The 16877-nt window shown below is 39.4% G+C and overlaps 2 protein-coding genes across 3 annotated transcripts in view; one reads left to right on the top strand and one right to left on the bottom strand.

The window, feature by feature from the left end:
* LOC119735548 (adhesion G protein-coupled receptor L3-like) overlaps positions 1 to 876 on the bottom strand; it is a 52533-nt gene extending 51657 nt beyond the window's left edge. The window contains exon 1 of the mRNA XM_038209283.1: positions 731 to 876. Within this exon, the coding sequence (XP_038065211.1) occupies positions 731 to 788 (58 nt within the window). The 5' untranslated portion in view covers positions 789 to 876. The remainder of the gene's footprint in view (positions 1 to 730) is intronic.
* A 149-nt stretch (positions 877 to 1025) lies between these two features.
* On the top strand, positions 1026 to 16090 carry LOC119735539 (double-strand break repair protein MRE11-like). 2 transcript variants are annotated; one of them, XM_038209275.1, is made up of 8 exons: positions 1026 to 1129; positions 2872 to 3039; positions 3713 to 3778; positions 4777 to 5041; positions 6894 to 6934; positions 8356 to 8435; positions 9913 to 9961; positions 11159 to 16090. In XM_038209275.1, the coding sequence occupies exons 3-8, from the start codon at positions 3743 to 3745 to the stop codon at positions 11237 to 11239; spliced, it is 552 nt and encodes a 183-aa protein (XP_038065203.1). In that variant the 5' UTR covers positions 1026 to 1129; positions 2872 to 3039; positions 3713 to 3742; the 3' UTR covers positions 11240 to 16090. The 2 variants fall into 2 exon arrangements, with proteins under 2 accessions (XP_038065203.1, XP_038065202.1); XM_038209274.1 differs by lacking the exon at positions 1026 to 1129 and adding an exon at positions 1849 to 2047.
* The last annotated feature ends 787 nt before the right edge of the window (positions 16091 to 16877 follow it).

Raw genomic sequence — 16877 nt, 5'->3', positions numbered from 1 at the left:
CTTTTCCAGTCTACTTTGAACCTAGGGATGATAGTAGTAGCTAATGTGAGCGTTCCGCTCAATGCCATGTGGACGAGGTTGAGTTTGACTGTTCTTATAGTCAACTTTGACCCGTAAACGTTGAAAAAAATAATACAAAGTTTAGACTTTACCGCCGTTAAATTAATTAACGACCAAGGGGTGGTGATGTATCGGTACGGACCCGTACGTCTGTGCGTCGGGGTATACATAATGCCTTCAAAATCTAGAATCATATAATTCTGTTGCCCCACAATCGATTATGTCTTAGTGAAAGACGTCTGATCTGACTGTACCGAAAAGTTATCTTGGAAGTTGTCTTAATTTTCCCATATCATCTCTCCGAAATTGTTTATACGGAAAAGAACGATCGTTATCTGACATTATTTCTTAGCTGTCCGCGCAAGCAGTGGCGGTTCCATGATTTTTCAAAGTGAGTTTGCTGAGATATTGGGGGGGGGGGGGCGTTTGGTTGCACTCAACCTAATGCCTAAAGCAATGAATCAAAATCTTCAATATAGTCTGCTGACGTTTTCATTATTTAATTAATTATCTTTGGTCAGTGCTGTGAGGGTGTGGGGGCGTGGTTAGCCACCCCAATCACCCCTTGGATCCACCCTTATTGAGCTCACGTAGTCAAAAGACGGAGATCCTAACAAAATTAAGCCAGAGAAAGTGATAACAACATTATTAATAACTATGCAACACTTACCCACACTGGCTTGAGAAGAGTCATGCGCATCTGTGAAAATCAAATGCCAAACAAACATACAGTTAAATCCACTCCATAGATATCATGATTCACATCGTATAAATCCACTCCAAAAATGAGATATCAACAACATCCAGGCCTATTGGGCTAACGACAGCAGAACTAGAATGGCACTGTATCGCTGTGGGCCGGGCGGTCTGTGCAGTTGCGCGTGTGTGACGAAGGTTACGTGCAAGAGGGCGGTATTGATGTTCTAGCTTCGCAACTTTCCAAACTATTGGAGGCGCTGCTACGACACTAGTTTTGGAAACAAACAGATGTGAGTAAAGTGAAAGTAGTGTGTACACAGATTTTTGAGCTGAGACATCGTAATACACTGAGTTCCTACTAGAGATCCTTGTGAGTAATACTTATAGAGATCTTGTTTCGGAATGTCATCGAAGGACGATAAAGAAACATTCAATCCAGAAAGACTCTTTGACAAATTCAAAGATTACTTCAGTTCAATCAGAAATTTGACAGTCTCGCCAACAACAAGAATAAGGATGATGACGTTGGATCAAACGAATTCAAAAACAAGCTAGAGGCTAAAGAATTAACCAGACCCGGTAATTCAGCCCAGTTGAGTTCTGCAGGCAGCTTGAGATTGCCTACGAGTACGACAAAATCAAGATTGCCCTCCTCAAGTCGGGTGATATTCAGCCGGCGATCGATGCGATCCAAGCAGAGGCTCTGGTACAGTGGTAGCCCCATAATGTGGCAAGTTTACTGGACTGCCTCCGTAAACATAGGCCACACGTCCACCATCTTGGAATCTGACTCGCCGAAATTTTGAAAGTGATTTCCACATTGCGACTTCAAACCCAGTTCATTTATGCTTTAAAAATACACTCACCCTCTTAATAACAAAATTAGAACCTGCTGCCAGTGTCAGTTGCCCAGCTGCTGCGTAATTTACGACATTTTCTGGATCCTTCTTGGCAACTTGGTCCAACCATGGAGCTATCTCCATGGTCCAACTGAACAATGCCCTCGCGCAGATCGTTCACCTGTCAATCACGCGTGCAGGACGCACGCCGCAGGCCCAGTGGTAGTCCGGTTCCCAGACCAAAAGATTCTGACTATTCCTAGGATCAGGATCAGAGGAGGTCCTAATCAATCATCAGAAGACAAGAAGAGAGTTCAAGTCGCAGAAGAAGCAGCTTTGAAGGAACTGGAGGGCCGAAAGAGACAGAAACGAGACCAATCATTCTTCCAATATGCTAGTTGCTACTATTACTAAGACTGGATCTACTGCAGATCATTATCTTTTTCGAGGTAATTACCCTCTCCTCTATAAAACAAAGCTTTGTGTTTGTTCATATAGCAGCCAAACACCGGCTTACTCCCATGCTTTAATAAAATATCTGAAACAGAAATATCTTTCCAAACAGTGTCATTATTATTATTCTGCTGTCCATTAGAATGAAACTGTTTTTCATGCATATGAACGCAGTGAAGTAGCATGAAATACGTGTTTTCATGATCATTGTTATTACATGTATAACATCCACGCCTTCTCAAAAATACTCTTTTCCTTTCCAATTTGCTCATATTAATATGAAATGTGATACTGCATGGTGCGACGAATTGATAGTGTTTTTACCCCAGACACCGCATACAAAAGCAAACGCTAATGTAACGTACAGGCAGGCACCAGACTATTCCTCATTTGCATACGTGTGCAAAAATGTTGCACATGCAAATGATCCAATACCAGGGTGAGAGGGCAGGTAGTGAGTGGGCGCGTACTGCTCGACACCCTGGGGACGATCGAGGTTGGTTGGATGCAGCAGATAAAATGACGCGATTTTGTAAGAACAGATATTAACTAAGGACATAACGCAACTAAGGACAATATTAAGATCATCGCCAGGGAGGACGATCTCTGGGAACTCAAAACATGAAGGCCTCAACAACGCCAGTTGATAAAGACACGGTGATGGTGCTGCAAGCTCCTGATACGAGCTCTGTAACTCAAGTCCCAAAAAGTTACTTGATATAATAATGCAACAGGAAACAAACTTTAATGCTCGAGAAATTAACTACTTGTTGTTCTCTTGAAACACAATTTCTTCTTTTGGTTTCGTTTTTGTGTGAAGCACAAGCAGCTGAACCTCCTGTCGGAGAAGGGTCTGGGCCAAGCCATCCAGGAGTATGTGGACAAGGAGGAGAGAGACGCCATCGCTGAACTGGTCAAGTTTCAACTGGAAGGGACCCAGGGACATCTGAAGAACAGAAAGACTTCAGACACTTTCATCCTTGAGGAGGTAGGAGGTCAAGCTCCGCCCACTATGGGCTCCGTGCGGCAACAAAAGAGGGCGCCCTTTTACCTAGCAACGACGTCCCATGGGCGGGACATTTCGCTGGTTGACGCGCACTGTTCCTTGTGTGTGACGCACGTACACCAGCGGATTCAGTTGTACTATGTACACGCAGCGCTAGTGTCGGCCGCGCGTAGCGGCAAAATTGCAGTCAGGCAAGATGGCGTCAGTTGGTCACCCCCAACTGTACTTTCTTTGCCGGTGAGGGGGTACTGGTGAACGGAGCGGATACAGTGTATATAAAAAGATGCAAACAAAATATAATAGAAGGCCAGACGTAGAATGTGTAACCAACATAGAAAATATAGGTACTGTTTGAAAGATACGCCTTTCCACTTTAAAATGAGACATCAAACGTCCAAATCTGACAATTTTTGACAGAGTAAAGAGTAATTTTCCAAGAGAGTTCAAACTGACCATGGGACCAACTTTTCAATTTTAGGCGTTGGAACAAAGGTAGCCTTATTGCCTCTGGGTGGATAATTGCCTGGCCTACAAAAAATGTATTTAGGGAATAAACAACTTAAAACGGCAATACCAATAAACAGAATGCTAGTAAATCTAAATCTTGCCAAAATGATCATTTTCAAAGTGCGACACTTTATTTTTATGTTTGCAGTTAAAACATTTCAAGGAGCAGAGGAAGAAGATGTCGGAGGCCGACCAATCCAAGGAAGTCAAAGCGGTGAGTTTATTTTATTTCTTTTTCAGGTAATGAAACCAAGGATTCCTCAAAAGCGCCCTAGGCACTGTGGCTCGCAAGCCTGAAGAAACTTGTGGAGAGAAGACAATGAGAAGAATGTACAGTTTTAGAGGTGGGAGGAAAAGCCCAGAGGAATATTCTTAGGAAAACCCACGGAATCAGGCAGGGACTGTAAACCCAATCCACATATGGGCCCGGTGGGTTTTGAACCCGGGTCACAGTGATGGAAGGCGAGGAAAGTACCGCTACGCCAACCTGACTCCCCTGTGTCTTCCATTTTTTATTGGACTGAAGTGAAATTTCTAAATCACTTTCACTTTCACCAGGCAATTTTGGCTAGAAACCCTGCCAAACGCAGCAACACTTGTCTAATTTGATAAGCCTGCCCAGTGCAGCAAAATCCATCAGGGCAAAAGTCTCAAGGCCAAACTGCCTCAGAGTCTGTGGTCCCAGAACGCAGCAGGATACAACTGTGGCATTGTTCAATGGGACTAGCTCTCATTGTCTCAGAAGCAGCCGTTTATGCACTAGTGTTTGTAGCTGAATGCATTAAAGTCTACAGAAGGTTCCACCTGATGCACTGTGTTGCGTCTGGCTGGGTTAGGGTTAATTAATGTGTTATTTCCACTGTAACCAGACAATGGCATTGTTATAACACTTTTACATGTATTTGCCCAAAATTGGCCTTTACTCGGTACCCAGAAGTGAAACGTTTATAAGTTGTCCCTTTTTGGCCGTTTTGCCAAACATGCCGAAACAGCCATAGCATCACGACTCATCATGTGACATGTGACATCACAAGTCAAAGCCCTATTACAATGTTATCACATATTTATATGCCACCATTTATTAAAAACAGAACTACACATCCTTCCTGGAACTTATACTTGATACTATACATGTCACATGTCACAAAAAAAAGTTGCCGAAACAGCCCTGTGTTTGTCCACAAACATAAGTCTATTTTTTTTTTTTTCCAGGCGATGGAGAAAGCCAAGGAGAAGCGACTCCAGCGAGGAGGCGACTACAGTGATGACGACCGAGACATATCCACTATAGACTCGGATGATAGCGACCACTCCACAGCACCTTCAGGACGGGGCAGGGGAAGGGGCAGAGGGCGAGGCAGGGGGCGAGGTCAGGGGTCAACGGCACGAGGCAGCCGTGCTAGGGGAGGCAGGGCCGGGAGCCAGGCTGCAGGGAACCGGTCAAAGCAGAGCATGTTGACGAGTAGTTTCGTCCAAGGTTGGTCCAAAAAGGGACTCTTTCTTTTTTTCAATTTTCTTTTTAATTTACTGTCGACTGTAGAACAGTTCAAACAAATGGGTATACATGTTATGTGTTTTTGTTTATTTATTGCTGTAGCAAAAAGTGATGAACAATTTTAATACTTACACTTACATGTATTCATTTATTAAATTTTCCAGCCAACACCTGAAAACCACCAGCCACAGGCTCAGCTTAAAAAACTATGAAAAAAATGTTACTTGAATAAATTAACCCTTACTCTCTGAGGGTAGTTTACTGCATGTCAGTTGGTTATGCCAATGTCCTCCAGCTGCAGTTTATTGGAGGATACTTTGATGTAGCAGTGAAGGCTCCAATTGGCAGGAGTTGGAGGCCCTGGAGGGTGCCTGATACTGACCAGCTGGGGGCACTTGATTGTTATCAGAGGACTCTCATTGTTCTCTGTGGCATGTATTGGAGTGCCTGTCCAGTTACCCTTGAAATGACATGGCAGATATTGGAGGGCCATGCAAAAAACATAGGAGATTTTCTTGAGGCACATATTGGCATGCGTTGGAGGGTCTAGTAGGGTAAGGGTTAAAGGACAACATAAAATAAAAGAAATTTTTCAAATTAGGTACAAATGCATATAAATAACAATTATAAACATATATCTACATTGTACACTAGAAAGCACTCAGAGAGTGCAAACCTCCGACAAGGCGAAACAATTCCCGTCAATAACAACGTTCCAGCCTCGCGTAAAAACACTCGAAATTGTCACGAGGCATGTACGATTTGCACGAGCACAACTGAGATCACGCACGTTACGCTGGTACTCTCAGTCAAATACGCCTGAAACGGTAGGAGCCCTCTGGTACGGGTGCTTGCATAATAACGTGCGGATATATGTCGAGTGTGTTTACGTGACTGTGGAACGTGGAGTTGTTATTGATGCCATGCTTACGGGTCTATACTCGCATGAATGGTGAAGAATCCTTAAAAAAAATCCTGGATCCAGACCCAGATCCGGATCACTACCAAAATCTAATGGATTTGTGTACTTGCACCAATGACCACCCCTAAACAAAGTTTCATAAAAATCCATCCATAACTTTTTGAGTTATCTAGTTAAAGAGAAGATACAACATTTGCAAACGTCACAAAACGAAATGATCAAATTATCACGAAATACCTTACTGGATTGTTAGGGAATGACGGTCTAAAGCATCCTGTAAAGTTGTGGCTCCTGTTGTGCTGTCATTTTCAAGAAAAATTGTATTCATCCAACGCTGGTCAACCGACCAGCGTTGGAGAAAACTGGCTTTTTTCGAAAAGTGCTCCTAATTTTCATATTTAGTTAGTCTGCATTTTCTTTGCAATTGATTACACACCAAGAGGTACAATCCGGCTCGACTGATTCTATGATCTTACAGTTCCCCAAAGTCTATCAATTGCTCTGTTTCATCTTAAGTGGGGTCAGGGAACCAGACTACAAGAATATGATTGGTTTTCTTGGTTTTTCAAGCATCTACGAACCCAAAACGTGAAACAAGTCAGTTTAAAATGTTTTGCTACAACATGCTAATCCTCCAAATCCATTTATTTCTGAAAATTGCAGCAAAGGCAAATGTTGTACATTCCCTTTAACAGACAAATCAACCAACCAACCAACCAACCAACCAACAAACAAACAAACAAACCAACCCTGATTAAAATATAACTTCCTTGGCGGAGGTAATAAAGAAAAATACTTTTAATGAAGTTTCAATTAATGCTGTAGCCGAAAAAGTTTGATAGATGAAAGCATTATTCACATTGAGTAATCTTTATAACTTTTGTTTAAATATTCCATTGCTTTTTTTTCCAGCGAGTAAACCAACGTCCAGAAATTCCCGTACATTTGGAGATGTAAGTACCGGTTTATGCAATCCAACAATATTTCCATTCTTGTCTCTTCAAGTGACTCTAGAGATTAATTTTTTTTAATTTGTCTTCCTAATCTTTCATCATCTTTCATCATTGGCTTTGTAAACAGTGGTATTTTTTCGGACAGAACTCTGGGCTTTACGCCAATAATGACCCTGGCCATTGGCTTGGCCCCAGGCCCCCTAACAGGTTTTACTTGTTTAAAGGGAAAATACAACACTTGCAAACATAAAAAAACAAAATGATCAAATTATTACGAAATACCTTACTGAATTGTTAGGGAATGACAGTCTAAAGCATCCTTTGAAATTGTGGCTCCTGGTGTGCTGACATTTTCAAGAAAACGCTGGTCGGCCGACCAGCGTTGGAGAAAACTGGCTTTTTTCAAAAATTGTTCTTAATTTTCATATTTAGTTATTTTGACTTTTCTTTGCAATTGATTTACACACCTCAGAAGGGATACAAGCCTGCTAGACTGATTCCCTGACCTTACTCATCCCCAAAGTGTATTAATTGCTCCGTTTCATCATAAGTGGGGTCAGGGAACCAGACTACAATAACATGATAAGTTTTCATGGTTTTTCCAGCATCTACAAGCCCAAAACGTGAAACAAGTCAGTTTACCAATATTTTCTATAACATATTAATCCTCCAAATCCATTTATTTCTGAAAATTGAAGCAAAAACAAATGCTGTACATTCTCTTTAACCAATTCTCGCCATGATTATTTTGAAATTTACTGGACCCAGGCGTGTAGAGGCAGGATTCCAGTCAAACCAGTGAGTTTGGCGGTTTTGAGACATCTTACATCGAACAATCTTATTTTTTAACTTTGCTGACGTGCAAGGCTACGGCGATGCGCGTGCAGACCAGAAACCAGAGACATTTGGGGGGGGGGGGGCCTTAGGTATTTGTGACTGGCTCCACAAGAAAAGGGTATTAAGTCCACTGTGCATTATCGTGTAATGGCCCGCTCAACGTTGTGAGGGTGAAAATGACGTCAAAATGTGACTTTCATTTTTTGTCATGAGTGACATCTTTAACACCATTTTAAGGTTTCATTTACAGAAATGTTGATTTTGTTGAATAAAGTGGAAAAAAAAGTATTATTATTTTGTTCTGTCGTTCTGTTGTTCTACAACAGAGCCAGCTATTTCAAAGCCTTTTTTCCTAGTTGTGTAATTTGAACTCCAAGGAAGTAATTAATATGTAAACACGTCATATCTCCAGAACGGGAGGGGCTATGGAGCTCCATTACATTGTATATAGCAAATGAAAGCTTACGTTGTGGGCTTTCCAACCATGTGTTTAACTAAATTTCACTTGTTTGCGACATAACTTTTTGTGGAGCCGGTCACATTTATGAATAGAGAATAATTGGGTTTTGTTGTGTGTTTTGCAGAGTGATGATTCTGAGGACGAGAGTGTTTCTTCCCGCGCCACCGCCTCGTCCACTTCATTCAGAAAAAACAGCAACCAGAGGTATGCTTCTTAAAGATTTTCTGAACCAAAACGAGAATAGTGTTTATTTAAAACTTGAAAGATAATTGTACCTTTTGCAAACATTCAAAATTGGCACCGCCAAAATGTTAATAATAGTAAATAATAGGATTAAGCATCCTGTGAAACATGGTGTCGTTTCTGAGGAAAAGGAAATTACAAATTTCCCCAATTTCACTGAATGTTGTTTAGTTTTTCAATAGGTTTTGCCCTTCACCGACGTATAAACACTGTATACTCAGTGTATGCAAACCTAATTTGATTTACATCACCCCAACGCAAAAATATGAATAGTTTTCAATCTGTTACAAATCCACGAATGGGAATTATTTTCCTGAGTGACAAATTGGAGATCATACTACAAGAGGGTGCAAGTCTTATCATGCATTTTGGAAGGGAGGGTTTTCAATGAAAACCTTGCTTTGCATCGAGGAAAAAGGAAGATGTGTTTTCACAGCTTCCTCATAAAGTTTCTTTGCTGCAGAAAAATTGATGGCTTCGTCCATGCAGTCTGAAATTTTTGACTTAACAACGCTTACAGGCTAGGTTTGCAAGCTGGTCACGCGTGGTTCGGAAAAATTCTGTATGTACAGAAACCTGAACAGAAATGCGCAGCAGTTTTACGAGTACGTCAAGCCTGAATGCAAATGCGCAAGCAATTGTGCGAGCAGAAATACGAGTTTCCCAAGATGTCCATTGCAGCTTGTTGGTGTGTATGTAAAAGGCGCCCACTTCCTTGAATTGCTGCGCGCAGTCCACTTACCCATGATGAAACACCACACCGCGAAGGACGTCTTGGAACCAAGACTACACACAAGTGTATTAGACAACCTGTAATTTACTGTAATTTTCAGAAATGGATGGAATTGGGGGGTTGGAAATATATAGCAAATATAGTTACACTGACTTTTTTGAGGTTTTGGGTTCGAAAATGCTATAAAAACCAAGAAAAACAATCATTTTCCTGTAGTCTGGTTCCCTGACTCCATTTAAGAAGAAACAGAGCAGTTTACATACATTGGGGAATTGTAAGGTCAGGGAACCAGTCTAGCTGGCTTGTACCCGTTCATAGGTGTGTAATCGATTGCAAACAAGTGCGATGGTCAACTGGGGCCAGTATTTGAAAAAAAGCCAGTTTTTTCCAACGCTGATCGGCCGATCAGCGTTGGAAATTGATACAAAAGTACCACTTTTCTTGAAAATGACAGTATACCAGGTGCCATGATTTTACAGGATGCTTTACACTGTCATTCACTAACAGTCCAGCAAGGTATTTCAAAATGATTTGGTAGTTTTATTTTTTGATGTTTGCAAGTGTTGTATTTTCCCTTTAAGTGTGATTGTCTAAATCTGAGGTGGCACTGCCACCGCAGTCCCACCTCAGAAAATGGATGTCACTGAACAAGTGTAATACACCTCCGTCTTGTGTCTTATTGAGACTTTTTTGTTTGTCGCGCAGGAATGCAAAGAGAAGTGCAGTGCAGTTTCTAGACAGTGGTGACTCGGAGGTATGTACGTGTACTGCCCTTTGCTCTGCCCTTATCTGAACTTGAGTTATATTTTGGAAATCTAATTTTGGATAAAGGTGACTTTTCAAATCTAACAAACTGTTAGGCTGGAAATGATATCTTTTTTTTTAGGTGGGTTGCTAGAACACCCCATAAAAATGTCTGATTCTGCACCCTCTGAACATACACTTATTGCAGAGTGTAGAGATGTAATAGATTTACATGTAATCACAGGTCAACCATGTGTCAATCAAGTGTCGGTCTCATGTTAGTCTCGTTTAAGTCATATGTCAATTACATGTCAATCACCAGTCAATCACCAGTCAGTCACAGGTCAATCAAAATCAATCACAAGTCAGTCAAAAAAGCAATCACAAAATCAAAATTATAAATTTGGTACTAAATGTTTTAGCCCTTATGGAGTATTGAAGTGTGATGTCATTTAGAACCAAGGGCCAATTTCATAGAGCTGCTTAAGCACAAAATTTGCTTAAGCACAAAAACGTCTTGCTTAATATAATCAGGTTACCGGCCAAAACTCCGTGCGATTGTTATGCTAAGTAAACGACAGCTAAATACCGGTCACAAGCAATGTACATCACATGGAGTTTTGGCCGGTAATCTAATTTTACTAAGCAGCTCTATGAAATTGGGCCCTGCAGAAAGTGTAGTTCAAGCGAATGGAGTACACGCGCGTGTTGGTTCACGGTCTGAATCACGTGCTAAAATATCTTTTACACACATTTTGTGCGCGTGACGTATTCACTTCGGTACTCCATTGGCTCTTTGCACAATTACCCCCTCAATGGTGAGAAAGGGAGAGTTTGGGGTGAGTTGAGATACTCGAACGCGGGGTCTACCCGATGTTCCCCAAAACCTATGTTCCCCAAAATCCTTAGGGTTAGGGTCAGGGTTAGGGTTGGGGAACATAGGTATAGGGGAACATATGTATTAGGGAACATAAGTATGCACCCCTCGAACGCAATGCCATTTTGCCACATTTAGAATGAAATAGTGGGGGGGGGGGGGATGGAGGGGGGTACTTCACATTATACGTTTGCAAACCAGTATGTGCGTGTGGTTTGCCCCGTCCACTGAGCTGTCAAAAGTGGTAAAAAAGCTTTGCCTCTTGTTCGCGCATGCTGCCCATGGTCATCGTTTTTACCTGCTCTTTCACTATATTTCTTCTTATCGTAGGAAGGAGATGAATTTGATGATTTCCCACCAAGCTCTCGGAGGAACAAGCCCTCAACATCCAAGAGGGGCAGACGATACTAAAGTCAAGGTATATCAACCAATCAGATTTGTGCTTGTATAATGCAGACCAATCAAATACCTTGTTATATCTGAAATTTGGGAGGGAGTGTTTCCTGTTGCGCACAGGGACGCCTTGAAAAAGGCAGAAAAATAGATTTTGTGTCTGAATTGCTATTTTTTTCAAGCGCTACAAATGATATTCACTTTTGAATGAGGCCAGGGTTGAGATTTGTCAGGATTATTTTACTGATTTCAGGATTTTTAAAGAATCTTTTTTTTTGAAATCGGGAATTCCAGAGGTTTCACCATAAAGGAGTTTTGACCTATGAAGAATTTGGTATTTACATGTAAAGGGTGCCTTGAGGCAAATTTGTACAAACATATACCATAGATGCTGCATTGCTCTTGGCCCTTGGCAACCCTCAAACCTTTGCTGATATTTCGTGGTTTGTTCATTTTCCCCAATCTCAACCCTGGACATCATGTGAAAACCACCGCCCACCTTTGGTTATGGAGTATTTTTTCCAGTGAACAAATTTTAATTATTTTGCAAACTGGCAATAGTTCAGGCTTATCTTTTGTGCGTTATTGGCTCAAAGGCAACCCAAAAATAAAAGCATGTTTTCAAAGGGTTGAAAATGTCCAAAATGCCAGGGGAAAAACAAAATGCTTTTTGCATATAAAATACATCATAAAAATTGAAAGCTTATTGGAAGAAAAAATTTAACATGTTGAACAGCATGCGTGGAGCAATTTTAATGAAGCTTGCAAAATGTGTCAACATTTATTTATTGCAGGGTGTTAAAAACACTGGGCTGCGTTACATTCTCATGTTCAATAGCGTGAACAGTAGCAAGGCCCTTGTGGACATGCCAACTCCTAGTACAACCAAAAAAATAAAAAAATAAAAATATTGTTTTGTCAAAATGGCAGTGCTACATTGTTTTCAAGTCTCACTGTTGGGAAAGCAGCTTTTTTTTTAATTCTTGAAACCTTAGCTTTAGTGAAATAATTTCACTTACGATTTGAATAATTTATTTGGGAGTTTTGATGTAAAAACAGGCACATTTTAGGCACGACAGAAGCATGACATTCATTGCGTGGGAGTCGGCCATTTTGGAAAAGAACAGCGAACGACTCGGATGGATCTTTCGTTGCTAACATTTAAAAACTTGGTAGCAAACGATCATTCCCATTTAAGGGCAATGTTACCAAACATTAGCATTATCCACATAATGATGGTGTTTTCACGAAGTGCAAAAAACCTCAATATCCTGCAATAAGGTCATCCTGAGATAATCGCATTTGGAATTAATCTTTTTTTTTTCAAAAGTCATTTTGGACTAGTTTGCAGTTACAGATTTGGGAAATGTTGGCATTGTCAAGTAAAGTATGCTTTGTTCTTTGCTGATTCAAGTTGTTTGTTAAAAATCTCTCTTAATTAAACAGTAATTCATTAAAGATCTTTTACACTTTGCGAAAACACCCATACACAGAGGCCTTTATTATTTTTCCCATTACTTTGTACACACTCTCTGTCACTTTGTGAAAACATAAAATGTTTCGAGAAATTGGTACAAACATCAGTGCAGCCCACGCGAATCTGTTTTTGATCAACATCGTTCGCTGCGCACGCGTCCATTCCCAACCTAACACGTGTAGAGAAAGGCATAAACCCTCTGGCCCTGCTAACGAGGTGACTGTTTCTCACTTCCTGAAAAAAAAACCCAAAAAACTGGAAATTAAGTTTTTGTCAAATGTTTGTTTACGATAATTACAAAAGTAAACAATATTTTGCTCTGAAAGCTGGTCAAATTGTCCTTTTTGTCAAATGCAATAAAATGGCCAGCAAAACTCCTCATCAAATAATTATCGATTTTCCAAGTTTGTTGTCACTTTGTGAAAACACCGACGATAAGAGCAACACGCCCCTGAGAACTTACTTGCAAAAAAACCCCCAAAACAATCACTTGGTTACTAAAATAGAAAAGATCTTTTGCAACCAAATTTCAAAACTTCCTGTTACAGAACCGAAATGTACACTTGATATCATTTCTAAACCTGAGGAAATTTAAGAAAAAAACTGACACAGATAAAAAACAGTCATTTAAGACAAACTGTGCTGCATCTTTGCTATTTTTTATTTCTCATTTGAGATAAAAAGGATACAATTGTATGAATGAAAAGAGTTCTTACAAATTTTTTTTTTATAGCTTTGATTCCAGATGACTAAATTTGTCATTCAGTCATTCTTTTCTTTTAAACGACAACTCTTTCATTCACGATTTGTTAACTATAAGATCAATTGATGTTATACATGTATATTTGTATTGCCGTAAAGTTGATATAATTTTTGTCAAATATAATCATCACCAATCGATTAAAATCTCATTAAATTTTGATCAAAAATTCTATAACTAGGCTCCTGTAGTACTTGATACACGTAGAGAATGATAAAAGATTGTCAACTCGCCAACTTGGCCACATTCCAGAGAATGAACACGTTTTTACAGTGAAGTGAAATAACTAAATGTAATCACATTATTTTTTTTCACATTCACATGCCAATATGTAACCTGTCACGACAAACTGAGCCAAAACTCAAAACTTTTGAAGAATTGAGACATTTTTCTGTCCGGATTCTGCAGAACAAGAGCTTTCTACATTTGAGGGTACTGAGTTCAGTAACGGAAATGTAGACCACCAACTAAAATTGAAGCTGTTCAACTACTTTTTGAGAAAATGGCATTTAAAATTCCCGCATTACAGCGAATGCATAATCAAATAAGAAACTGGGTTCAAAATTGGATCGGAAGAAGCTTGATAGAACAAAAACAATTGGGGAAAGATAGAACCACCCTTTTAAATGTCGGCTGCCATTTTGTCATCATGTGACTGGTCATCATGTGACTCTGGCATGCGTGCGGGTAATGTTGCCGTCTCCGCAAGGGTGAAAAAAGGTACCAGTGCTCCAGTGATCTGGTTGACCGGTAAAATCGGAAAGTTGTGCGGCGGGCTTATGTTTTCCACAAAAAAAGTCAGATGCATTGGACTTTTATGGTGTCCTTCTCAATATTAAATACCGGTAGTAAAAGAAACATTTAGAGATGTATTAGTTTGTATAAGATCAATTATTCTTTCATTGTTTTGATTAAGAACAATGCTACAAAGATCAGGAGAGCCAGCAGATTCTTCTTCAAAATCCCTTTTTCAATGTTTTACAAATATTATTTATAATCAGTAATGAAGTACTCTGTATCGATAAAAACTATTGCACAACATTTTAAACATTGCACAGTTGTCGCAACTCCAAATTCTCACCAATCAAAATTAAAAATTCAACACAATGATACTTCAAATTTGACCTTTCACAATGACAAGACAAACTGAATCTCTTGTTAACAGGCACTTCATGTACAATCAAAAATTGGTTACAAATCGGAAAAAAAGACAGGAAAAAAAGGTAAACTGTCGTAGAATAAAGAGTTGTAGTTAACAAAAAAAGAAACTTCTTAAAAAAAACAAAAATTTAAACAGGAAAGGGGGATAGCATATATTTTACAGCATAAAATTTGCTTATAAATGTATAACATTATTTAAAAAAAAATCAAGTTCATGAATGATGCACAATGTACATTGTACATGTACTGATCCAATTTTACCTAAATATTTCAAAAAGACGGTTTTCTAATGACATCACTCGGGTTTATCATATAAAACTGCAACTTTCCCAACATTGTTTCCACCAAGCTTTGACAATCTATATCGTCCTTTTCCCCTTTTATCAGAACTCCACGTTTTGCAAATGTTACAATCGCCATTTTTTATATCAATGTTTAATTATTGCTTACACATCATTTCATTTCATTTTCTTCTTTTATCAGTATAAAATAGTGGAAATTTTTGATTATAGTAGAACAAATTTTGGTTATATTTTGTGTTGTTTTTTTATAATTTGATAAGGTTGTACAACTTTTTTACATTGGCAAACTTTAAGGAAAATGTTGACGTTGTAGAGGGTTTAAGACTGTGCGTCCTGTGCACGGATGTGGCTGTTTTGTGTTAAAATGACTTTAAAGTTGCTCTCCCCATGCTTTTTTCGATACTCTTGAATGTTTTTTTTCTCGTAATAACTTTTTTTACTTTTATATTTTGTTCCAACGCAAAAAGTTCAAATTTTTTTTTGAGTGTTCACAACCTTTTGAAGAAAAAAAAAACAGATTTCATTTGGGGCACAAATAGTTTGCCTTTATTATGAGGTAACTGGTTCCCGGTCCATACATTATTGATACTGAATGTGGGGCAGGAACCAGCCTACTATGTGAAAAAGAAATTTCAGGCAGCAAGTAATGCAACATTTTTAAAGTAATTCAATAACCAAATGAAGGCCAATTTTTTTTTTCAGTCGATGTCTTATTCAAAAGTGAATGCCAGAAAAATAGCAATTTAGACAAGGAATCTATGATTTGGAATGAAACTCAAAAGTAGAAGGGAAATTCAACCTATATGTAATCTGCCAGTTATAACGATTTTTCATTAATAAATTGTAAGCTCAATTGCCTGTTAGAAGCTTTCTGTAGATGTGAAAGGTTGCCCAAGCTTTCTGAAAACATTGGGTACATGAGGTTTGAAAACTCTTTAAAAAACTTTCAGGAGTTACATCATACCAGACTAGCAACTTTTCCTTGGATCAGCCGATTTCCGTTTGTTGTTACTTCACCCTTCATGTACGCCTTCGAAAACACTGTAGAAGGTTGTGTAAAGCTTAGAATTTTTTTGTGTGGTTGTAACTTTCCAATTGCATGCATGATGAGCGAGAAGATATCACAAGTGTACAGTTGGAAAGGGCAGAGTTCCTATCAAGTGAGCCACCAAAACAGTCATATCCCAAGTTATGGACCTCATGGTCATAGGTAACAGAGGATGAAAACGTACAGTGTATGTGACAATATGTCATCATTCATTTGTGTGTGTCACAATTCCTTCCCGATAGCCTGTCACTCAACTCGTCCCCAGTGCTTACTTAATTTCCAAACTCATTTCCCAATAGTAAGCCCTGGATAGGAAACTTTCTTCCTGTATCCTGATTCGATACCGCAATTGGCTAGAAATGGATTTATATCGTGTACTTGGTGTTGTTATTCATAACGTGCAGTACGTGTTTTCACGATCATTCGTCCACGCATTCTCGACAATATTCATTTCCTTTCCAATTGGTTAACATTTGACATGTGATACTGCATGTTGTCTCGTTAAGAGCGTTACAGTTTAATTAAAATTAAATCGTGTTTTTGTTACTCACGCCATGCTTGTGCTGCGACGAATCGATTCTATTTTTACCCCAGACATCGCATACAAAAACAAACGCAAATGTAACGCACAGGCAGGCACCAGACTATTCCTCATTTGCATACATGTTCAAAAATCTTGCACATGCAAATGATCCAATACCAGGGTGAGAGAGCAGGTAGTGGTGGGCGCGTACTGCTCGACACCCTGGGGACAAGGTTGCCTGTCACTTGATTCGAGACGGACTTGTAAATGACATGATCAAAACTCTGGTACAAATTCATGTATATAATCATTTTCAATTTACACATTATTTTGGTGTTGCCATCGCCATGTTTGTATTCCCTATTGCATAATAAAGCACAATACC

The sequence above is a fragment of the Patiria miniata genome, unplaced genomic scaffold (genome assembly GCF_015706575.1).
Source record: "Patiria miniata isolate m_02_andy unplaced genomic scaffold, ASM1570657v1 HiC_scaffold_29, whole genome shotgun sequence".
Taxonomy (NCBI): Eukaryota; Metazoa; Echinodermata; class Asteroidea; order Valvatida; family Asterinidae; genus Patiria; species Patiria miniata.
This window is presented reverse-complemented; position numbering and strand designations above follow the sequence as displayed.

Bases quoted from the DNA above. Each gene is read 5' to 3' on its own strand.
- LOC119735539 (XM_038209275.1), top strand. From the start codon at position 3,743: ATGTCGGAGGCCGACCAATCCAAGGAAGTCAAAGCG. The intron at 5,042-6,893 runs GTTGGTCCAAAA...TTTTTTTTCCAG, and splicing joins GACGAGTAGTTTCGTCCAAG to CGAGTAAACCAACGTCCAGA. The intron at 8,436-9,912 runs GTATGCTTCTTA...TTTGTCGCGCAG, and splicing joins AGAAAAAACAGCAACCAGAG to GAATGCAAAGAGAAGTGCAG.